The following is a 25,977-nucleotide window of genomic DNA, read 5'->3' as shown; positions in this document are numbered from 1 at the left end:
TAAAATTAAATTGTCTGTCCTACTGCAAATTATGACTGTTGCTCCAACTTCAGATAGGTATGAGGGTTCAAGGTTTATTTATCCTGAGTTTAGAATTCACAAATCAGTGTAATAAAAGAGAAATAGGGGAAGCCAAAAACATGAGTTGAAATAACTTTACATATTTGGCTACTGTTTTTGCAAGTTCCTGCAGATGTTTGCTTTGCTCTTGTCATGTCTGGCCAATGTTTAAAAAAAATGAAAAGAGATATAAAACATGATTTATCTAGTTAATGAAATTGAAGCTTTGATCAATATTTGAGAACTGAGTAATTTTCAAAGTGTTTTTTATTGTGTAGGAAAGTTGAATAATTTATAATGAAAAAAGGATGTTATCGATCTACATGTGCTTCATGGCAACCTACATATAAGTAGCACCAAAGATTTTAAAATATTAAGTGCACCTTTGTATACAGCTGGCCTACTCAAATGGCGTCCTGAAGGCCACTTGAAATTCCTACATAAATTCCTACAGTAGTACAGACCATGAATGCAGCCCTCTGCATAGCCTAGCAATATTCAACCAAACCCACAATGCAGTACTTAGTTGTGTGTCTAAAAGTGGTGATAGTAGACTGTGATAAACTGATTTTTTTTTTTTTCCTTCACTTTTAGTGACAGTACACACCTCGGCTGTGACAGATGGTCATGACATCAACTATATATTAAATGATTCTATAATCAATTGTGTGCTGAGTCTTAGTTGTATTCCACTCTCATCAAGTTAGTGTGAACATGGGTTTGTGCAAATGAATCTAATGATTACTCCAATGAGAGCCTTGCTACTGACAAGCACTGTCTCCACACTTCATATAATTGGTTGGCCCTCCACTCAAACACTTTGATCCTGCGGATTAGTGGCTGTTACGAGGATGACAATCGGCCATTAACATTCCAAGCAAAAAACAAATTAGAAAGACTGCATTTGATGAAAACATGCAACAAGTTTGGAATTTTCTTTAAAACTTAAGCAAATTAAGCACTGATTGCTTTGCAGGATTACGTAACTTTTTTGTAGAATGTAGAGCTCATTATTAACCTGCTGTTAGTATTCTTCTATTTCAGAACTTCTGTGTTTTTTAATTTTAAACTTATCAAGCACAATATTATGCAGCACAGCACACCTTTTCAGGTGGCATAAAGGAGATCATAGGTTCATGTCCCAGGTCCTCACTGTGTGGAGTTTGTCAAGTGCTTTGAATAGCATGTAAAGTGCTATAGAAAGGTAAAAAATTATTATTGTACATGAAGATATGTCAATTTCAAATTTTAAACATTGTTTTTTCACCAAATAAAACCAGTAGCTCTAGGACTCTCAGTCACTGTATGCCTTCACAGTAGCTCAGACTTGATCCAAATGCCAAAGTATGCGTACTGCCTCCTTTTTGTTTAAAAAAAATTAAAAAGTACTGCTAATCAGACATGTGGTGATTTTAAACAAACCTACTTTGTGTGCAGTAGACGTTGCTTTCATGTGTGTTAGTTACTGTTGTCACTTGTTATGGGTTTGAGTACTGATAGCTTTGATTGCATGGATAGTTATTTTTTATTCTGTTAAATGTACTTTGTGATGTGCCTGTGTCTGATATGACCAAAATGTTTTCTTCTTATTCCAGAAGTGGTAAAAAAATATTTCTATTACTTCAGATTCTGTTCAATTACATGTATAGTTTTTAGATTGTTTTTTTATGCACTTTTTGATGTGTCTGTGTCAGATGTGACCATATTTAAAAGGGAAAGAATGAATAAAAATTACTTGTTTTTCAACACATTCATGTTGGTTTAAATTTTTTTATTACCTGCTGCTTATTGGCCACTGAAAATACCTGGCCCAACTAAATTTGTAATTGAATAGCCCTGATGTACAGTGTTTTGAGACCACATTTTTAATATATAAAATATTCTAACCTCAATTAGTTGACAACCCTACTCTAAACAGAGGGACATTATGTCAGAGCCAGACTACCAAATCTACCTAACACATATGTGTATGTGTTAGGTAACATAAATGATACCCATTCTTGTTCTGTGAAGACAGCTGTGAAACCTTTATTTTTCCATTGTTTAATTATTTTATCTATTAGTTGTATCAAAGGTTTTCCTTCTTAAGTTTAATAGTTTGATACCTTTTACCCTTGTTGGAATATAATTTTTAACAATTGTCTTCAACCAGATAAACAGCTGTATATTGTAGAAAAGATTCATAATACTTTAAATTTTAAAAGCTTAATACAAAAACTTATTGTATCACCGTCCTGATATTAAGATAATATATTGTAGAATCCTTGGCAAATGGTTATAGAACATTACTTGTCTAAGTGTTTGTCATTCCCACGTTAAATATCTAAATGACATGGTTTCCGGATTTTTTTTGTAAATGATTAAGGTAAATGCAAAAATAAACATTTAAATCCCAAAATTTTGCACTAAATGGTAAAACTGTATTATAATTTCTATTTTAAACCTCTCACTAATATTTTCATGTCTTTTAATAACACTTTAATTTACAGCACACTGCTTAGTTAAGCGAGTTGAAATGAACATATAAAACAACCAGATTCATCTTTCTATTCAGTTATTCTCTTCATATGTATTTCAGTACAATTTTCCAAATTCTCCATTAAAGCACAGATTTTAATAATTTCTTATTCTCGCACATCTTTGCTATTTTTGATTGTCATAAGTTTCATTGCTTATTTCAGTGTTAAAGTAATATCTGTTGAATTAATGCATGTATAGAATAAAGGCATTGGATTTACACAGGAAAACAATTCTGTACATTTTGACAGCCAAAACGTAAATCTGTGAGATATATATGTGGTATAGATAGTGATGTGTTTGAGACTATTAATCTAGTTTAATGGAATAATCATCAAATGTTTTTCTGCAAAATTTGTAAGTGTTTTTAACCTTATAAATACTGTAAAAGATGATCATATGATGTTTGACACTATAGAGTTTATTATATTGTTTAAATAATGTTTAATTAATACTGTTCATATAGAATCTTTTAGTCTGTGGCCTATTTAATGGTAAACTCATTAAATCACCATCGTACATTTTGTTATTTCAGAATTATTATATAATTGTTACATATGTTGTCTATTAAAATACCTATAGAATGGAATAAAATTCTGCAAATATTCTTTTTTTAGTCTCGAAGAGTGAAGGACGAAATTGAGGTAATTTTTATTTTTACATTCACAAGAAGTTAAATGATTTAATTTAGACACCATATATAAGATAAGATCTTATGATCATCAAGTATAGTCAAACTTGAACAATAAATGTGTTTCAAGTTATTATAGTTGAATGAAATACTTATTTAAATTATTCTTGTTTTCACAGATTTTGTGAAATAAATTATTTACAAATAAACTCATCACAAACTACATTTTTCACATATTGAAATTTGCTTTTTAATCAGTTTTTTAGCCTGTGAAATCTGATTCATTTCTTATGTAAAATTAAAATACTTGTTGAATTAGATTGTAACTTTATGAAATGTGATGTAGCGGGTCCACAGCTCAAGTCAAAAAGGCCACCTTTTAAATAAATAGTCGCCACACTCGCGGCTTAGAGAGGGAGCGTGGTAGTGTGGCTGGAGCAGGTTCCCGGGTGAATTTGTGATGCGGTGGTCCTCACTTAAGTGCACAGTTGAGAAGTTGTCCACATCCGTAATTGATGCCGGAAGCTGCTTATTGCCACACCTGATCCACGTCCCCGGATCATATAATAGAAGTGTGAGGTGGGTGAGGAGAGTGAAAGAAAAAGGATGAACGGAGGTTACAGGAGAAGAAGAAGGTAGTAAGCAGGGTGGAGAAAGCCAACAACAATATTTATTTATATAGCACATTTTCATACAAACAGTAGCTCAAAGTGCTTTACATAATAAAGAATAGAAAGACACAATAAGAAAACAAAATTAGTCAACATTAATTAACATAGAATAAGTAAGGTCCAATGGCCAGTGGGGACAGAAAAAAAAAACTCCAGACGGCTGGAGAAAAAAATAAAATCTGTAGGGATTCCAGACCATGAGACCACCCAGTCCCCTCTGCGTGAGCAAGCGGATGTGCTCTCTGTAGACAGAGAAAGGCAGCTGGACAGTGAGCCCTCGTGGGATGTTTGGCCTGCACCTCGGGAGCAGTCGGTAGTGGTCGCTCCTGCTGAGCGTTAGTGAGGAACAGGAGTAACCGGAAGGAGGACAGCTCGCCGCATAAGGCCGAGAAGGCAGCTGGAGTTGGGACTTGGGAAGTGAAAGCCCCAGCGTGAGCGCCCTGGTTGCTGGGGAGCCCAAGTCACGGTCTGGTAAAGCCTACCGGAGACAGGGACCGGAAATGCAAACAGACCAGCAGTGGGAGGCAGAAAGAAGGTCAGCTGCAGCTAGGGAGGCTCAAATGGTGCATAGCCTGGACGGGAGAAGCAGGGGAGTCACCAATAGAAAGGCACCGGGATTTGTTTTAAAAGACTACTTCCAGCCATTGTTTTAACCTCGTTGTTTTTAAGGGATTTTTTTTCTAGTGTGTTTTTAACCTTCATAATTCACAGCTTTTTATGGATTATTTATTTAAGGAACTTTGATGCACTGTACTTTAGTTGGACACTTTGTTTTTGGATTTTGCTGTTTTAATAAAAGCACTTTGCATCCCCTTGCTTCATTGTCGTGCCTCACTGTCCAGCTTGATATTATCAATGGTGTCGAGTTCAGATCTCCTAGAAATAAGATGGGAGCATGGAGCAGAACCCGCATCATCACATGAAAACATAGGAACTGCATAGCAATATGTTCTTCTTTATGCTAGTGTAATACATTAATGAACTATTTTTAAGTAAATATAAGTTACTGAATTAAAGCAGAATTTTGCTTATAACTTTGTAAAGTTTCTATAACTCACGGTGTTTTAATTTAGGATATAAATGGAGTTAATAAGTTATATAGGAAAAAAACATAAGTTTTATACACTATAGGTAACAGTGTGTTAATCTCAAAATCTTTTTATTTAAGATACAAGACACTTCCCAATCCGCAACAAATTTTAACAGCAGTGTTTTATTCTGTGCAGAATGAATGCAATGCAAACAGTATTCCTATGCAGGAGCTGTCAATGCAAGAATCTCAGGTATGTTGTAGACTATAATATTTATAATACGTGTGACATGTTTGATATATTGCATTAGTTTGTGTAAAATTCACATTCCTTTATACCTTTTAAAAACATTTGAATATATTGCATATTTTAGTAACTAAACTTTTGTTTGTTTTCCTTTTGGAAGTAGTATGTTTCTAAGAATTACAAGTCCATGTTTCTATTTTTTTACCCAGCAAATATAATTGGTCACACGAGACACCAGATAAGAAAACAATCTCTTAGTTAAAAGCTAGATACTACATTTTATACATATATAATAAGAACATAAGAGATTTTACAAATTGGAGACTCATTCATTCCATCACTTTACACACATGTTCAAAAAGAGTGAGCAGCAACTACATTACTCATCAGATAAATAATGAAGGTTGTATGTTTTAGTAAGTGTTTTTTTTTTTTCATTACAACACAATTATTACAAGCAAGAAGATACTGTTCAGTTCATCCAAATTAATAGGGTTGTATAATAGCAAAGACATTCCAGTATTTCATCCAGATATTTGTTAAAGGCGGACAAGAATCCAGCTTTAGCTACATGAGTCCAGTGTTTATTCCAGATTCTCACATCCTATTTACAATATACTGTACTTCCCATTAACTTTCTTTAGTTTTCTCATATATATGGTTCCCTAATTAAATAAGTAAAAGGTCCCTTGATTTATATTTATTAGTTATTGTTTTTTGTTGTTGTCTCGTGACACCCCCAATATGCGTTTTACTACTGTGAGCTGGGGTTAAATTAACGTCTCCACCACTTTTCCTTATGATAAAGAAGGTTTGTATGAAGAAAGGCATCTGGCTTCAAAAACCTCTTCTCCGACGCCCCCTTAATAATGCAGTGATGAGAGTTATAAAGTATTAGTAGAGTACATCTCATTGTACCTAGTGTGTACCCTTACCTCTCTAAAACTGAAAGTGTGGGAACCAGACCACAGACAGGAGAAACCCTATTTATGATGGTGGTACTGGAAATGAAGATAATGTAGTGAGTAAGAGGTATGAAGTAGAGGGAACATTAGGATTGAAAATTATAATATTGGGAGTATAAAGGGAAAATTCGGCTACATGTTGAAAGTGCCAAACAGGAGAGTAGATGTGTATTGTGTACAGAAGTGAAGGTGGAAAGAAATGATATAAGACTGCTTAGTTGGAATGATGAAAGGTATAACTTTTTGTGGCAGAAGAATTATGATAGTAAAAGTGGAGTTCATGTACTTGTGTCAAGAAAATGAGCAGAGGGTGAATGAGTCTGTTGCCAGTTGTTAAAATGTATTTAATGAATATAGTCCTGGTATATGCACCACAGATTCAGAGATGCTACAAAGAGAAAGATGAGTTTTGGGACATACTGAGTAGGTAATGGTTTGGTAACTGAGAAGAAGGTGATTTTGATGGGTGATAACTTTAATGGCATTTTGGAAACCATTTCTGATGGTTGTAAAGGAATATATGCGGGAGTTAGCTTTGGTAACTGGAATGTTAGGTTAGAGGATTCTGTATTCTAGAAGATTAATAGGAATGGTTGAGTGTGACACTATGTTTGAGAAACTTTGTGACAAACTAATCTGGTGTTGTAAGGATTATGGTTTAGTATTTGTTGGTGTGGAAAGGCAATTAGGACATGGTAAAAATGTGAAGTTAATCCCTGGAGAAGGTTGTGTATCATAGTATTTCTTGGTTGTAAGAGCTCTTTTTATGTAGAGTCTTACAGAAAAGTAAGGATGTATGTGCAAAGGCTGAAGCCCTTTAAGGTGTTGAAGGAGATTGTGAGAAGCTGATTTGCTGAAACATTAGTAGCAAGAGTGAATGAGATTTCAGAATCATTAGGTGCACATTGTCAGTGTGAAGTAATGAAGAAAGTGTGGCTGAAAATAACAGAAGTCGCCTGCAATTAGACAAAGGTAATACCGAAACACAATTAAAAACTGTGGAATACTGAGATAGTTATGTCAGTTGAGGTGGAGGATATGCTTGAAAGGAGCTGCAGAAGTTGGCAGGTTTATCTATGTGGAAGCAAAATAAAATGCTACAACAGTACTTGAGAGTGGATAAGAAGCTAAGAGAAGGGTGTTTGGTAGTGAGTTGTACAATGAGAAACGAAAGTCAATGTTAATTTGTGTAAATTTTTGAGTTATTGTTACTTTTACCTGCATTTAATATGATTTTCATGTGTTTGCTACCTTTGAATTGCTTTTGCAGTCTTGCCATGATTTACTGCCCCTCCAGGTTTTATTTGATCTTCATATTTCACAAATTTACTTAATAAAGTCAGAATCTGTGTAATTAATGTAAATTGCAAAAAATAACGTTTGTAACACAAATTTTGATGGCTTGCTACATGTAGAGCATTCTCTTCTTATCTGTACTGTCTTTCTCTAGACTATTAAACAATTTTAAATCAGTTTTCATAATTCATACATTCAGAATTTAACTTTGATATGGAGCCAAATTAAATGTTTTTTGAAAGTCTAGTATATTTATATTTTCTTAGCGACCCTTATTACCCCCCTCTCATGTCTTGTTTCTTACTGTGTTTATATTTGTAATTACCAAGCAATGCGAGACTATACTTTTTTTGTGTCCCAAGCCTCAAATTCCAAACAGAATCTTACAGACACAATCCCAGGTCAAAAAATATGGTTTATTGTAATGAACTTACTTAACGGATGCTTCATTCAAGGTAATACAAAAATAAGTATTCTCTCTTTTACTTTCTTCACTCCTTCCGGGCAAAGATTTGCCCTCTTCCACCCAATTTCAACTGGTTGGAAAAGGGTGAGGCAGAGCAGCTTCTTTAATCTGTGACCCAGGAGTGCTATCTGTGCTAGGACCTGATCCGTAGGAAGCACTTCTGGGTCATACAGAAATCCCACAAAGCAGGGTTTGCTAAATCCCTACAGCACTCCCTGGTGGCTCCCATGGAACCCAACAGGGCTTCACCATGGGACTACAGTTCCCAGCATGCCATGCAAGTACCCTATAGATACGGAGGACCAGGGATGCTGCCATCTAGCATCTTGGTTGGAGAATGTGGTCTTAAGTATGTTGTCGCTGTCTGTCTCTCCTTTATACTGGCCTTGTGGCTGGGTTTTGTTCTTTCATCCATCCTCATCAAGAAGCCTTTGTTCCCAGTTTTATATTGGCATCTTCTGCCACCATTCTGGTTAGGGCAGGAAACTTTCTGCCTTTCGTCCTGCCATCTCATTCACAAGGCCTCCTGTCCAGGTTATGGACTGGAACCCATCACAACAGGGACGCAAGCCCATGCGTACCACTCATCACAGTATTCTCCTTTGGATTGCTATTTATAAAGTTATAGTTCATCCTGTATAAAATTCACAAATTAGGGAGCTGAAACAAAAGTTAGCTGCTGGCCGGCATTTGTTCCTTAAACTGATGCCAGTCCAATTCAAGGGCCCTACTAACAAAGCTATAGACACTCATCTCCACAAACACTCTGCATTCAAAACTTAATCCTACATGAAAAAGTAAAATAACTCCAATCTTTGCTAGGTTTTCTTTTATTCAATTCATCTTACTTTTAGGTAACAGTTTTTGAAGCACAATATTTTATGAATGCATTTCCTTTAGGAATGTAAATTATATAGCAATAATTTGTTTTTTCTTTATTCAGCCAGTGAAGAATTACCAATATATTCATGGGCAGACTTCTATAAACCTGGTTTTAAGGCTAAGGTAAGAAAAAAGATTAAATAAAATTTCTTGTTTTTAATCATCATAATAAGGATAACAATCTAATATGCTGTTACTTCAAGCTAATTGTAGTTTAACTTACTGATAAACACTTTTGTAAAGGTTTTTCTTTTTATATGATGTGTGGCATCAGTTCTTTGGTAGTTTTCAAAGAGGTAATCTACTAGACCAAGTTAAAGAAAAATTTACCAGGTTTTCAAGTCAGTAGATCCCATTGAGACTTTGAACCTTTGAACACTTTAGTGTTGTTAACCAGGTTTGGTGTTATATGTGTGATGGCAGTATGCCAAAGGGTACTTGTCTTTAACTACAAAGTTGCTCATTGATCAAATCGCTTTCTATTTTAATTGTAACAAAATATATGTAAACAGTTGTAATGGATGCTTATTGCAAGTGCCTTTAATAAATAAAGTTGCCTAAAAATTATCCTACTAATTCACCTTATGTTAGCTTGGTGTTGAGAGCATGTAGTAACACATTGAGTTGGCAAGCCAAGACCAGACCATACTGTCCCTAGCTATGGTTTCTGTGTAAAACCAGCCAAGATATTTAACCTTCCTACTGTATCCTGAGTTTGACATTAGGCCTCCTCCAGGTGCAGTGTGTCTGGTAAACTCCTTAGGGTGGCTACCAGGAGTTACCACTTGAGACGCTAAAACTATGTTAAGCTGTTCTTCTCACTCTAAAGAAACAGCTGATTTCAAAGAAGCTTCATTTATATATATATATATATATATATATATATATATATATATATATATATATATATATGAATAACAGCCTTGATGAGAGTAGACTATGTTATCCCAATGTAGATTGTCAGTCCCTGTTCACTCAGTTAAAGCTAGGTTTAAGTTAAGATTTAAAGGGCCACCAAGATAGTGCAATCAATTACATTACTTGGTAATTTAATCCATATACGGTATTTGTAGTGGGGAAGAGTATGCCTAAATATTTATAAGAAATACATTTTTAAATCACTTTTATTTTTGCATCCCTTTTCTTGTTGAAGAACTTATTTTAAAGGAGCAGCCAATATCTACACTAGTTTGTAGTTTAAAAAGCTTCCATTATGTCACCTTTTAATCTCAGTTTGTTTAGGATGGAAGGATTTAGCTCAATCTCTCTTCATGCATATTAATCTTTGTTCATGTACTGTAAAATAAAATGCATTGCTTTTAAACTTTTAAATAGTAAAGTTAGCATTGCTGTAGAGATTCTGACACAAAATTCCACATCCTGATTAAAAGTCAATCATTTAGGTTTAAATGTCAAGCTATCTGGCATAAGTACAACATAAGACTTCTCCCCTCAAGTTAACAAGAATGTTTGAATGATAATATATTCTTCATATGGTGAGAATTTAGAATTCTCCAGTCGCAGAAATCTGTAAAATTAAAGGCAAAGTGTACAAGCTCACAAAGTGCTGTGGGTCTTATTTCCCGTCCCAAACAACCATAGATTGCCTCTCTTTGAAGTATAAATTTGGCCTAAGTTTCAAAGTAAATGGTCAATTCATTAAAAAAAATCAATCAACAAGTAATAAGTTAATAAAACGTTTATTATGAAAGCTAGTAACATGTACCACGTTTGTAAATTTGCAGAAATGGTGTCTTTATTGCATCATGTGTACAGTCTTTTATACAGATAACAGGAAAATCAGCAATCGCTGTAAATTACCTTTTAATATCGGCTTGCTCCTGCTAACTGTAAGGAAACTGGATTTATTTGAATAGCATCTTAAGTTTACCATAGTATACAGGTGACAAGACACAGCTCAGCGGTGACGCTGAAATGCACCTGTTGCCAAATAGCTCATAGTTGTTGAAACCTGCAACAGGACAGGGATTATGTGATTTCTGCATGATGGTCTCTGTAATATAGCCTCCAATTCAGCACACGAATCTAAGAGGATGGCTCTAGGATGTCTAAATCAGCTTATTAGCCAGTTATCATCATGAGCCAAAAATCACTGTAATATCTAAAAACTTTGCATAGCCTGCCAATGGCAATATCCTCCAAAAGGCAGTTTTGTCACCCATTTTATAGACAAAACAGATCAGCGTCATACTGAGGCAAATTACCATCAACTGCCTATACATTAGGCATTACTAACAGCATTGAAGACAGCAGTATTTAGAGAACATACCAGTTAAATGTGACATCATTAGTAAAAGAAGAAGGTACAGTGGTGCAGTGTTAGGACTGCTGCCTTGCACTATGGAGGCCAGGCTTCACGTTCTGGGTCCTCCCTATGTGGAGTTTGCATGTTGTCCCCGTGTTTGTGTGGGTTTCTTCCAGGTGCTCCTGTTTTCTCCCACTGTCCAAAGACAAACATTTTTGGTGAACTGGTGATATTAAATTGGCCCTAGTATGTGTTTGGTGTTTGTGTTTGTCTTGTCATGAACTAATGCCCTGTCCAGGGTTTATTCCTGACTTGTACCCTTGTGCTTGCTGGGATAGGATTCAACCGCCCTGCTGTGCATCACTGACCTGAATTAAGTGGATTAGAACATGACATGACATTGGAGTGTGACAGGCGAGAATGAAATGAGACTTAAGGTTAATCTAATTGTGCTGCTACCATGGAAAAGTTTTACGTAGGACTTGCAGATGGTCACAGCGTTGCATATCTTGAAGCCAATTTCCATGCCAAAATCGTGTTTTATAAATCCTGAGTTTAAGAAATCGCTTCCACATGTTTCTCAGCATAAGCAAGCTTTATACATGAGGACCCTGGAATTTTTTTTTTCACATTTCAGATGAGTTCTGTTTGAATGCTTTGCTATATCAATTTGTTTTCATAGACACAGTGGAACTCAGAAGTCTGCTAATATGGAAATTTACTTTTTTGTTGATGTATAGTTTAAAATAAACACCATTTACATTTCACATTTCTTCACCTTTATATCTCTAAAATCTAAACCATTTCTTGTTTTTCAGTATCTTTGATCTCTGCCTTTCTATTGCATGAAATTGGAATTGGAGTGTTATAGTATACTAGCTGTGTAAGCCCATGCTGTAAAAAGCCTGGGGTCCTAGAAACTTTTGAAATTGTCAGAAAAAAAAAACTGAAATGTAGAGATGTCAGGTAATTGAAAGGAACTACCTAGGGCCTCTCTCTCCTAGGAGGATTCGTTTTGCTCACATGCTCGTATAGCTTGTGCATTAGCGGCGGGAGGAAAAGTAAAAGGGATACCGTTTTGCCGATGTTAGTGGCTAAGTGACTTTGTCTTTCTTCTGGAGTTTCATTTTGCTGACATGCTGGCCTCGCTTGTGTTGTTAGGGGCTAAGCAAGTTTTCTGTTTCCTCGGAATTGGAGCCCTTACCCTCTCACTTCCGGGCCAGACAGACACACGCACTTTCACGCATAGACATTTATATATTGTATAAGATATCATTTTTTCAGCCGAAGATATACTTTTCAAAACTGTCTAGTAGAGCCATGTTTATATTGTAGTTTAGCTAACAAAGTGATATAAATAGCCAAAAATTAGACAAGCTTCTTTTGAATTTTTAGTTTTCAATTGAAAAAACAAATAGTACTGACAGATCCCACAGTTTTGGGAAAATAAATTGTGGATCAACATTTTCCACTCAAAACACAGTGAACTATATACAATACATTTATTTCTTCTATTAGAAAATTAGAAAGTTGTTTACATGTCCCACTCTTCAAAACGTTTCCTGTCCAGAATTGGACAACATGGCATACTGTTCTCCTTGAATTGCCAAGGAGTTTCTTGTGGGCAGATCATATATTTCCTTCTCCCATATGTGGCCTTTGGACTGGGACCTGGGACGGTTAAAACTGCAACAGACACCTGAGCCTGCATTGGAAGAATCTTCAGGGACACACCATATAATCGAGTCATCCTCAAACTTACTGTGTTTCATTGGCTCAGTGTCCTTTGCTTTCCAGATCTCATTGTGAAGAATATAACAATTTATGTTAGAAATGTCAACATGATGTACAAAATAATGTGCAGTACCATAATAGTATGTTGTAGTTGGCTGGTGTATTACTAAATATGTTCACTAGAAAGATCAACCCCTCTCATTGCATATTGTATTGAATTACAGGTCTGTAGCATGGAATGTCTTTCATAACTCACTGACCATCATCGTCCTTCACTCTGCTTTGCACAGTGTCCCCTCATGGCACTAATGTATAGTATTTATAAAAACATGGATGTTTATTTGTGAGTAAATGCAAACAATATCTATATATATAGGTGTTTGCTTATCTTCAAATTGATCCAAACCCCTCAAAAAGGCAATTATTATTTCAATGCAGGCTAAGTAGTTGTTGCAAACTGTTATCACCATCATTACTATCAAATAGCTGTTCTTGTTCAGTTGTGAATACCTTTGCATGCCCTGTTTAAATAACGCTGTACACATGGTCTCTCCATACAAATGAATACAAATCTGTTGTAGCATGCCTAACCGGGATGCCTCCACGTTACCTCTGGACCGCTAGGTGGCAGCCCCCTTGGGTTGCAGTGGTACCTCGAACTCCCTCGGGGAGTTTGGTGCAGCCCTTGTTGGGATCTGTGTGCGCAGCCAGGGGGGTGCTGCAGCAGGATCTGCTGAGCCCTTATGGGCAGTTCTTCGGCCATACCCGGAAGTGCTGCAGGAAAAAGGTCATCAAACACCCAGAGCACTTTCAAGTGCGTTATAAAGTGAGCCAGCAGCCACTACTCGGAGAGCCAGTGTCGGGAGGAGGGAGACGAAACTGGAGTGAAGGAGAAAAGAGAAAGAAAAGAAGAGGAAGAAATTATGTTGTGCTTGCTGTAAGATTGTGCTGGATTTGTGGGAAACTGGAAAAGTGTTTCCCATAAGGTAAAAAAATAAAAAAAATAAAATGTGTGTGCTGTGAACTTGTGTCCTGTGTCTGTCTGGGCGGCAGTTCGCTCTCATCAGACCACACTGTTTACTCTGAAAACCAAGGTGGGGCTGTACTCAAGCTAATTTCACGTGATGATTCAGCAAAACCGGAGCACCTCTTTGTTATGCTTGTATATCTAAGCCTCTGATTAGTCTAAGAAATGAATTAAGGGTTTGATTTGTTCTCTAAAATGTTATTCTTACAGTATTTTCTGAAATTGTCATGGTACAACAGATTAGAATAACTAACCTGTTCTCAGACAATTATGCATACACCCATTCTTTTTTTCCTGATTTTTGGGGTGATGTCATAGATAGTCTGACTGTTTTGTTTAATCCTGCTGGGTCATTCCTAGTGATGCAGTTGTGTGCTTTCAGAGAAGTTGTACTTTTTTTTTTTGTTTTGTTTTCCCCCTTAAGTGAAACTAGGTGCCTTCCAGGTCTCATCTCTTGCCCACTAGCTGGCCTATTGAAGGTGAATCAGATCTTACAACAAAGAATATTTAAGAGACAAAAAAAATAAAATTTTTGAAATTTACACTAATGAATTGATAGTTCTGCCTGCTTTGCTGTTTCACAGGGATAAATTTATTTATTACTAACAAAATACCCGCGCTTTGCAGCGGAGAAGTAGTGTGTTAAAAAAGTAATGAAAAAGAAAAGGAAACATTTTAATAATAATGTAACATGATTGACCATGTAATTGTTATGTCATTGTCATGATTGTTGCTGGCATATATATATATATATATATATATATATATATATATATATATATATATATATATATATATATATATATATATATACACTAGCAAAATACCCGCTTTGCAGAGGAGAAGTAGTGTGTTAAAGAAGTAATGATAAAGAAAGGAAACATTTTGAAAATGACGTAACATGATCACAATGTAATTGTTTTGTCACTGTTATGAGTGTTGCTGTCATATATATATATATATATATATATATATATATATATATATATATATATATATATATATATACGCACACACACACATACATATATGTACAGTTTTTGGGGTGCGAGCAACTGTTGCTGGGGGTGCCAGAATCCATGAAGGAAGAAAATGAAAAACATTATTTGTACAAAATCTTAATTTATTTATCCATTCCTAAATAATTAAATGGGCAGGCTATTTCGTATCAGTGCAATATGCTGCTTGTTAAAACGGATGACTCCCGCCTTACGCAAGTCTGTCTGGATATTATGAACTATCGTATCTGTTCAAGTTCTATTTAAATTTTAAATAGAAGGAATTTTTATTTAATCGACAGAATATTATTCTGGAATAAATCAACTCAAACCTTAAATAACTTATAATATTTTGCTCTCCATAAAAATATATCCTGTCTAAATTATACAAGTTAGAAATAAAGTAAACGTTAAAAGAACAAACATTCAAATTTCTTTACTCTTATGTAATTTTATATAAAAATAAACTTAATTATTAAATATAATAATATAAATAATTAAATATCCCAAAAGATTTTGCTCTCCATAAAAATATATTCCGTCAAAATTATACAAATTCAAATATGAACATGGTGCGTAACAAAACCTGGAAATATAAATAAAATTAGTTCTTTTCAGCAATAACAAATCAAATCATTCAGTTGTCTTTGCTCATGGACACCTGGCATCTTTTTTTGGCAACAAGTTTGTTTATGTTTGGTGTGAGGTTCTGTGTTGTGGAGATTCTCAGGATGGACTGCAGGTGCTCATCAGTGAGGCGACTCCTGTGTGCTGTTTTGTTAGTCTTTATGACTGAGAAGAGCTTCTCACACAGATATGTGCTACCAAACATGCACAAGGTTCGAGCCGCATGTAGACGGAGCTGGAGCATTTTTGCGGGAATGGAGTGAATAAACTGTGCGGGCCGTGCAGTATCGTACTTTGCCTTCAGTGTGCCATTACACTGCAGCTCAATAACCTCCATCTGAATCTGCACAGGTGCAGTTTCCACATCGACGGCAAATGGGTTGCGAAACAACTCAAAATTATTTTTTTGTTCTTCAAAGCCACCAAAGTGCCGTGCGAACTCAGTGTGCAGTGCGTTCAGTTTATCAGCAAAGTTCTTCAACTCTTCTGCTTTCTGTATCTTGTGCATTGCATTCAGGTCTTTCATCTTGATGTTTTGTCTCATAGTGCCGTCTTAGATTAAATTTTGTAATTACAGCCACATTAGCTCCACAAATGAGACACACAGGTTTACCGGCAATGTCAGTAAACATATACTCAGCCTCCCATCAGTTTTTAAAGGCTCTATGTTCAGAATCACCTTTTCTCTTTGGCATCGTGCGGGCTAGCTTTGCAATAACTTGCAGCATCATAAGCTAGACTTGATTAACGTGGTAAGTGTTCGGCAAGGCAGCTGAAGCGCTGCATTATGGGATCTGTAGTTTATTGTGTTACCAGCGCTTCATATCCCCGGGCCATTAATAACAATAATATATAAAATGATCTCGCGGGCCGGATATAATTACACGCTGGGCTGGATGTGGCCTGCAGGCCTTGAGTTTGACACATATGGACTAAATAGAACTTGAAAAGGTATATTTTTTCAAATGTGATCGCGCAATTCAGATCGAGTTGACGCCAGCACTCCAGTGCATCGAGCCCGCGTGCTATTGTGGTTTTGCCTGCGTGCCTCAATAAGTCACCCTCCCCTCGCTCTTACTTTTTTACCGTTTATCTAATGAAAACACTGAGTATGGCTTTACCAAAACAATCATTGATCGCGAATAAAGTATCCATTATTCATAAAGCTTCAATTGGTGATCTGTCTTTCTGCGTTAACCGCATATTTTTTCATACGTCTCAAACCAAGGGGATGCGAGGCTAAAATGAATCCGGAAGCGCGTGTACATACTCAGTGCATCCCCTCTTGGGAATCGAACCTCGGACGCCAGCAGTAGAGGCAAAGCCTCTACTATTGCGCCACGGCGTGTGGTTTGTCTATTTGAGCTCAGCAGTGTAATTCGGTTTTTGTTCAGCACTCTTTGGAACTGTTACTTTTTGTCTGTACACTGCGTCAGTTCACGTGAGCCGCTGAATATGGTTTTATATGTCACTCGCTCGCTTCTAATTGTTTCGCTGCCTTCTTAATTATATAATGTATGTTTTCTTCAGCGGTTTTTGGAGCTCTTCCTGGTTTTTTACGTACTGCGTTATTACATGGAAGGCGTGATGATGTCACACAAAACTCCGCCCACGGCTTTCGAGCTCAACTCCATTACAGTATATGCAGAAAAATAGCTTCCAGTTATGACCATTACGCGTAGAATTTCGAAATGAAACCTACCCAACTTTTGTAAGGAAGCTGTAAGGAATGAGCCTTCCAAATTTCAGCCTTCTACCTACACGGGAAGTTGGAGAATTAGTGATGAATCAGTGAGTGAGTCAGTCAGTGAGGGCTTTGCCTTTTATTAGTATAGATATATAACACATACATGTCCACATATATAGACACACATTATATATATATATATATACTTTGGGGTGCGAGCAGCTATTGCTGGGGGTGCCAGAATCCATCGAGGAAGAAAAATTAAAAACATTATTTGTACAAAATGTTAATTTATCTATCCATTCCTAAATAATTAAATGGGCGGGCTATTTCGTATCAGTGCAATACGCTGCTTGTTAAAATGGATGACTCCTGCTCTTACGTGCACTTAGTGCTGCGGGGTATTATGAACTATCGTATCTGTTCAAGTTCTATTTAAATTTTAAATATAAATAATTTTTATTTAGTCGACAGAAATATGTTTAGTAGGAATGTAAGTTAAATTTAGTCATCATTGCATACATTTTTTTCACCATAGAAATTTAAAGACTAAATTCAACTTCTATTCCTACCAAAGATATTTCTGGTGACTAAATAGAACCTACTTATATCCAAATTTGAGCTATTGAGCTGTCGCCTGCCTGCCTGAATAAGTCACCCTAGCTTCGCTCTTACTTTTTTACCGTTCATCTAATCATGGCTAGCCGCGGAAAAATTATAAAATGGAAGGGGGATTACACTGAGTATGGCTTTACCAAAAGAATTATTGATGGCAAATAAAGTATCCATTATTCATAAAGCTTCAATTGGTGATCTGCTTTTCTGCGTCAACCTCATATTTTTTCATACTTCTTCTCAAACCAAGGGGGTGGGAGGGTAAAATGAATCAGGAAGCACTGATCAATGTAATCGGTGTACCAGGAAATTATGCATTAAGAGAAGTTCCCCTTTGCTTGGAATGCAAAGTATAATTAAATGTGTTATTTTGTAACGCGTTATGGAGCACATGCATCGAAGCTTCTCAGCTGTGCTTGTGCTAAGAAAAGGAAACATTTTAAAAATAACGTAACACGATTGTCAATGTAACCTTTTGTAAGTAGTGCCTGGAGGATTTAGACTGTGGAGAAACTCTAGAGACAGCGTGTGTATTAACTTGTGGATTTTTCTGTGAGTATTTGGTGGCAGCGTCACAAAGTTGGTTCCGCAAGACTGCGTTAGCTACGGAGCTCAGCTCAGAGTGAAATGAGGTGAATGGGAGGGGAGATGATGACGTGACTCCCCCACCCGCCTTAACTGTCAATCCCCCCACAAAGACAGTCTCCCAGAATTTGCATAAGCACAGCCCTTCGACAGCAATTTTAACTTAGTTAGTGTTAGTTTAGTTTAACTTAGTGATCAAAAAAAACTCTCGTTTATATCCTGCGTCCTCTATTTAAACTTGTATCCCGCATTAGCCGTGGGCATGACAAACGCCAGCGGCAGCCTGTCTATGAACTTAATTTAAACTTTAGGTTTACACCGTGCTTTTGTTTCCGAAGTAGCTGCACTCATGAATATGGTTGTATGTGTCAGTCGCTCGCTTCTTATTGTTTCTCTGCCTTCTCAATTGTATAATGCATGTTTTCTTCAGTGCTTTTTGGAGCTCTTCCTTGTTTTCTACGTATGCGTGACAGTCAGTTCACGTGATTACGTGGGAGGCGTGATGATGTCACACGAAACTACGCACACCCCCCCCTTGCCCCCCCACCACGGCCATCGAGCTCAACTCCATTACAGTATATGGAGAAAAATAGATTCCAGTTATGACCATTACGCGTAGAATTTCGAAATGAAACCTTCCCAATTTTTGTAAGTAAGCTGTAAGGAATGAGCCTGCCAAATTTCAGCCTTCCACCTACACGGGAAGTTGGATAATTAGTGATGAGTCAGTCAGTCAGTGAGGGCTTTGCCTTTTATTAGTATAGATTATTGTAAAAGGATGTGTCTGCATCTTTAATTGTTTCAGTAAAAGTGAGTATTTGAAATGTGCAATATACTGTTTTCTATATGTTGACTGATATTATATTGCAATAAATTTGAAGTGACTTCATAATTATGCTTGATCAAAGCCATTTTTTCCTCCACATTAGCTATAAAAGTGCTTGTCATTTTCTAGCCTTATATGGATTTGGACCATCTATGATTAGGCTTTGATCTAGTTTGCATTCAAATATCTAGTAACTCTGCTAACAGTAGCTTAAATTTTATCTAGGGGTGCTATTATCAAAGAATGCATCTATGTGACCTTTCCTTTGCTTACATATCCTAGAAATTGGTCCCTGTTGAATTTAAAAAGAGAAAATTAGCTTTTCACAAATCACTGCTATTTGCATAACTTTGTCAATGGATAATGCTTTAAAAATATTTTTTGATATTTGGAACCTTTTTGTTGTTATTCCAGATACCTTCCAATTCATCTGCACACCTAATAATGATTTTACTTGTGAGGGCCCTTTACTTATAAGTTTTAGGTTAAAATAATTTTATAATCAGAGACTTGTTTCTGTTTTAAGTTAAAGTTATAGTTGAATAAGCTGCCCTTCCAGCTGTACTTATTATGTACACAGAAAGATACACTGTGGTATGTGGTTTGTTTTTGACATAGTTTTTAATATACAGAAGGGTTTTGTTCAATGTTGTCTTTATTTTACTATTGTAATTCTGGGATTTAACATTGTAGTATTGGGGTGACCAAGCAGTTTCCTATGCTGATGCTATTCACGCATTAAAGTCTCATCTGAGGTTAGGGTTAGGGATCAACACCAACAAAGCTGCAGCACCAGACAGTGTGTCGGGTAAGACACTGAAAATATTGTTGCTGATCAATTGGCAGGAGTCTTTCTGGACATTTTCAACTTTTCTCTACAACTTGCAGTTCTCTACAACTCTGCCTCAAACCCTCCACTATTGTGCCAGTGCCTAAAAAATCAGCGGTTCCCTGCCTTAATGATTACCTCCCTGTGGCTCTGACCCCAGTAATAATGAAGTGCTTTGAGAGAATCCTCCTAAAGTACATCAAGGATGCCATCCCTGCTGGATTTGACATCCATCAGTTCACCTACAGGAGGAACAGATCGACAGAGGATGCCGTCTCAATAGTACTTCACACAGCCCTGACTCGTCTGCAGTGCCCTAACACTTATATTAGGATGCTATTTGTCGATTTTAGTTCAGCGTTTAACACTGTAATCCCAGACAAGCTGGTACAAAAGCTTCATAAGATGGGTCTTTCCACATCATTGTGTCTCTGGATCAGGGACTTTCTCACCAACAGGCCTCAGGTGGTTAGAATTGGAGATCGTACATCAGCCATACTGGTTCTGAACACAGGCACGCCACAGGGTTGTGTGCTCAGCCCAGCACTCTTCACATTATTTACGCACGATTGCTCTGTCATCCATGCCACAAATATGGTTGTGAAGTTTGCGGATGATACAACCGTGGTGGGTCTCATATCAGACAATGATGAGACTCACTACAGAGAGGAAATACAACACCTAGCACTATGGTGCTCAGCCAACAACCTCATCTTGAACACCAGCAAGACCAAAGAGGTAACTGTGGACTATAGGAGGTCCAGAAGAACAGAACATGCTCCTATATTTATACATGAGGAGGTTACAATGTGTGTGGACAATATAAAGTTCTTGGATATCCACATCACATCAGATCTGACCTGGTCTTTGAACACATCACACCTGGTAAAGAAGGCCCAACAAAGACTCTTCTTCCTCAGGAAGATGAGACGTACTGTATTCTGCTCTCCGCTGCTCACAAACTTCTACAGATCTGCTATAGAAAGCATTCTGTGTCACAGTATAACAGTGTGGTACGGCAGCTGCACAGCACAGGACAGGAAGGACTTGGCAAGGGTGGTGAGAACAGCACAGGGGATCGTAGGAAGTCCTGGACCTGGACTCTGTATATGCTGTAAGGGTGCAGAAGAGGGCCAAATGTATAGCTGCGGATCTCACTCATCCAGGAAATGTACTGTTTGTACCACTGCCTTTGGGAAAGCGGTACAAAAACATAAAATCACGTACCAGCAGACTGAAAGACCGCTTTTTCCCCAGAACTGTGAAGTCCATCTGTCCCGCTGATACACACACATACATCTACATCTACTCCTAACCTGCCCCCCTGTAGACATGCACACGCACTTTCCCTTGTAATCAAACACACACACTCGTATTCCTCCCCTGCAGACCCACACACACAGATCACTGGTCTCTGCAGGCGTACTACCTCAGGAAAAGTCTGGACTTGATGATGTCTTATTGCTGCTGTCTTTTATATTTATTATGTTTATTTTATTATTTATAGTGTATTGTGTATTTTAAGTTTACTGCCTTGAAGCCGAGTCCTACCAATAAAAATTTCGTTATGTGTATGCATGATGACAATAAATAATTCTATCTATCTATCTAAAAGGTACACTATTACTGACTACAGTCGTTTTTTTCTTGTTTGAAAGATAGTATGTTGGTATTTAGCTGTGATTTAGTGTTAAGTTTGTTCTCCTTATTCATTAATAATCTATTTCATATCTGTGCATTCCTCTGTCCTTTTCACTGGTTGAAAACTATCTATGAAAGAGCAGCCATTCCGCTTTAAATGAGCTTCGTGAAAGTGAACCATTCATGCGCTAATGTATGAAAATTTCAGAACTTTTACTAGATAATAACTGGGGAAATTGCCAGTTTGACTATCCTGGGAATGTGGGCTCATCTTTGTTCATACACAACCTAGTGATTTACCAGTAATGCCAGAGGAGAGATAGAATTTGTAAAAATACCTACAGCTGCAGGTCACTCTAAATAGGTAAGAACTACTTCAATGTCATTTTCACTTTTGTGTTTATTACCAAACAACCATTTGACTAGCTGAAGTGTTAAAAAGTATATCATAGGGCGAATGAGAGCACCAGTCTCTTAAGTAATATTTGGTACTTAAGTGAAATATTCACTTTTAAGTAGAGTTGCACTGGCTGGATTTGTCCTGGTCAGTTCTGGTTGCTATTTTTTTGTTTGTTTTATTTTGTTTTGTGTTAATGAAAATCATGTGGTTTAAATCTGATATCTGATTCTGTACACACCCATTCCTTGTGTTCCATTATCTTTTATGGAAGTGGCTTATTTAACAATATCAACAATAAATACATGTGTTTGGCACATTCTGAACATACAGCTGAAAATGTGACATATGCATTATGTGACATGGGTAAATTCATGTTTTTTGTTTGTGGATGCTTGGGTATTATGGCAATTTGTTCAATGTTGTTCTCTATGGAAGCCTATTGTGTCAGGATCTTTATAGTTTTTCTCCATAAAAACATGAGATTAATCTTGTCTGTTGCTGCAAACAATGTGTGGTAAAGCACAGATAAAAAATATATATATTTTCATTTTTGGGTGTATTCATTTAATACTGTATATGGGAAACATGCAGTGTCTTTCAGGATAATTTAACCTTATGGCATAAAACCACTTAAGTGATATTGGAAGCTATTGTCCAGTCAGATCAACTGTAATCCCCTGTAGAAACAACTAAAAAAAGTCAATTGATGATTAAATTTGATTTAGTGTAGTCTTTAAAAATTCTCAAGTAAATCACCAGTTAATGATTTTTGTTTAAAAATGGTTTTAAAGGTAAAGGGTAATACCATTTACCTTGCCATTGTTTAATGTCATTGGCTTAGTTAATGTTAGCTGTGTCACTCTGTAAAGTTTACCAGAAATGATGAGATAGCCTATAATGTGGAAGTTAATCAGAGCCACTACAATTTTGTCTTCAGTAAGCTTGATAAAAGAACTTGTGTTATTCGTTGCAGTGCAATGATGCAGAAAACAGCAGTGGGTGCTGTAGTGCTCCAAGAGTGACTATAAATATGTGCTACCCTCAACTGGCTGTCTTGGGTCTACCACTTACAAGGTCCTGTATAATAGCTACATCAACTTCTTGAACCTTGCTACTAGCTACTGGTTGTTAATATTAAATGCTAAGAAAAGATTTGTAAGCAACATTCATATTTAATGATTCTCTTTGTCAAGGTAATAAGTGCTGCATGGATAGCTATGTAACTTGCATTCTTTCTAATTTTGTTTACATGGCATACAAAATGATTTCAGCACAGACTTGATATTAGACTTGATATGTGCCATTACTTACCATTTAAAGCATTTTTATGATATTGGTGCAAGGTAGACATAGTTATTCAGACATACGGTTGTAAATTTCTTTGGGACTGAAATGCTTAAAGTTTTCTCTTTTGGCATTGCTTTGTTATTACAAGCATGTCTGGTAATTCTGTAGCGCTGTCATTACCCCATCATCACTGATATTCTATTAGTTAAGTGTGCTTTGTGCTGAATATATAAACACAGTCAGCTACAGTGTACATTATAGAGCTGACTGATCAAATGTAACTTTTTAAATATAACTACAAATCACAATCTGCTTATTTGACACACAATAAAGCAATAAGACTATGAAAAAGTAAATATTAAAGTCACATGTATTGTGTGTTTACCATAAATGTAAAGAATAAATATAGAAAACTGAGTTAATTTAGCCCCGTGTTATTCTTTGACCACCAGCTTCAGAGTGCAGCATTCAACTGGAGTCCTGCCTAACTTATCATTCACCTACCAACTTTGTGCTTTCGTTTGTAAGACTGCTTGAAGAAATAGAAAATTAAATTAAGGTCTGTGTAGCATGTTTTATGTGCAGTACCGCTTTTTGGTTATGTTACTTGCAACTATTTTTTAATCTTTTTCCCACAGATATGGTTTCCAATCCACTGCATAGAAATTTAAATCCATTAACAGAGGGTAAACCATTTCAAAATTAAGATTCTCAATGTAGGCATTCTCAATTAGCTTTAGGTGCCAAGTTCCACTATTGTTTACTTTGGTTTGATATGGGAACACCATTCCATGCAGTAAGACCACATTCATGATGATCACCCAAATTCATCAAAGATGTGTATCATAGTGTCCCTTATACCAGTGCTTCTCAGCCTTTACTGTCTTGTGTCCCAGTTTTACCATTTTAAGTGTGCTGATGACCGGAGTTGGTCTCGTCCGATGCGAGAGATGGACGTCTGAAATGGAGCTCCGCTAGCAGTGGTGCTATTTTTCATATTAGTTGCTTATTATTCTGAGATATCCTGTATTTATTCAACTCGAGAGGGACTGCTACAGTATATGTAAGCACATATAAACATGGCCAGCAAGAAGGGGGGTTCAAAAGAATTGAAAACTAAAGCTACATCCAAGCTGCGATCAGCAAGCCCCAGTTCAAGATACGGCCTATCAGAGACAGACCTGGATCAGATGGGCGAAAGCACAGACTCCTCAGGACCACGGTCCGCTACATCGTCGCCGGCTGAGAGCGAAAAGGGGAGCGAAGATCATGAGTGCAGATGTGGATAGCTCGCCGATTGGAGAAGATTACCTGAAACTGGAAAGGGCCGGGAAGTCCGCGGCTTCAGTTACGCAATTACGCGAGCCTGGAGCAGCGGGACACCGGCTTCAGCAAAGTCTGCTGCTTCATCTACGGTACAAGAAGGCACAATTGAGCTATCTGAATTGAAAGTGTTGCTCGCTGAGCTCACCCAAGATATAAAGAAAAGCAAGAAGGCTAATGAGAAAGCAACGGCAAAGGCACTTGAGAGACTGAAACAGGAATTGAAACAGGAGATGAAACAGGCGAATGAATGGCTGCGTCAAGAGGTGCAACTTGAACTTCGACAGGTGCTGGGTAAAATTGAAGAGCGCATTCAGGAAAACTCGGTTAAACTGAGCACGCTTGCTGATCAATTGGGGCATCTTAAGGAGACATTCACGAATCGGATCGATATGGCCGAACATTTAGCTGCCAGTGCCGAGGAAAGAGCAGTAAATGTCAGTTCGAATGTAAAAAACTCGGAGAAAAACTTGGAGACAGACTGGCTGCTTTAGAAGATGGGAGTAGAAGGTATAATGTCAGAATTGAAGGTCTGCTGGAGAATCGAGAAAGTTCAAACCCTGTGAAATTGCAGCTGAACTTTTTCTAAAATAATCGGGGCGACTTTAAAGCAGAATCTGAGATAGCAGCGGCTTATCGCACGCTGATCAAACACCGTCAGACCCGACCAAGATCTTTTATAGTTCGCTTTGAACGATTATCATTTAAGCTAGAGGTGATGGCACTCCTCAGAAAAAGGAAGATATTATATATGAAAATAACCACATTCGTATCTTCCCTGACTTCTCTCCAGCAACAGCTATTAAACGCACAGCCTTCTATAATATTAAACAGCGGCTGGCAAGCCAGTGTCAAATACAGCCTCCTGTATCCGCAAAACTGAAAGTGGAATGGCAGGGTCATTTCTATGTCTTCACTAGCAAGGAAGGAAGCAGAAAATGAATTAAGAAAGCTGATCCCAGGATTATTCTGATACATAATAGTGAGTCATGGCGGTAAATGATAAAGCTAGGATTAATAATCTACTGTCTGATCTATTTGTTTTAAAATACGGGTTTTTTATCAGCATATATTCTCATATATTTTTATTATTACTTAGTATTACTAGGGCGCTATATGTTTATGTTTTATTGTGCTTAATTACTTTTCCTCCTTTTTTTTTTTCTTTTTCTTTTCTAATTATTTCATGTGTACCCTAAATGAGACTGTTCAATATCATACCCTTGGTTTACTGTTATTGCTATTACTGCATTAAGACTTGTTATGCTTATTTTGGACACATCTTTAACACCATCACCCGGGTTTATTATCTGGGGGTATCATCTTAATGCACTAAAATTGCTGAAGACTATATATATATCTTTTAA

General features: G+C 36.9%; 1 protein-coding gene across 2 annotated transcripts in view; it reads left to right on the top strand.

Moving 5' to 3' along the window:
* Nucleotides 1-25,977, top strand: part of stk39 (serine threonine kinase 39) — a 161,048-nt gene that overhangs the window by 94,005 nt on the left and 41,066 nt on the right. For both annotated transcript variants that reach the window (XM_039757539.1, XM_039757540.1), the window contains 3 exons: nt 3,195-3,221; nt 5,106-5,162; nt 8,827-8,888. In XM_039757539.1, the coding sequence (XP_039613473.1) occupies nt 3,195-3,221; nt 5,106-5,162; nt 8,827-8,888 (146 nt within the window). The remainder of the gene's footprint in view (nt 1-3,194; nt 3,222-5,105; nt 5,163-8,826; nt 8,889-25,977) is intronic.

This window comes from Polypterus senegalus, chromosome 6, assembly GCF_016835505.1.
Source record: "Polypterus senegalus isolate Bchr_013 chromosome 6, ASM1683550v1, whole genome shotgun sequence".
In the NCBI taxonomy this organism is placed as follows: domain Eukaryota; kingdom Metazoa; phylum Chordata; class Cladistia; order Polypteriformes; family Polypteridae; genus Polypterus; species Polypterus senegalus.
The sequence above is the reverse complement of the archived record's forward strand: the minus strand, read 5'-3'. Positions and strand labels throughout refer to the sequence as shown.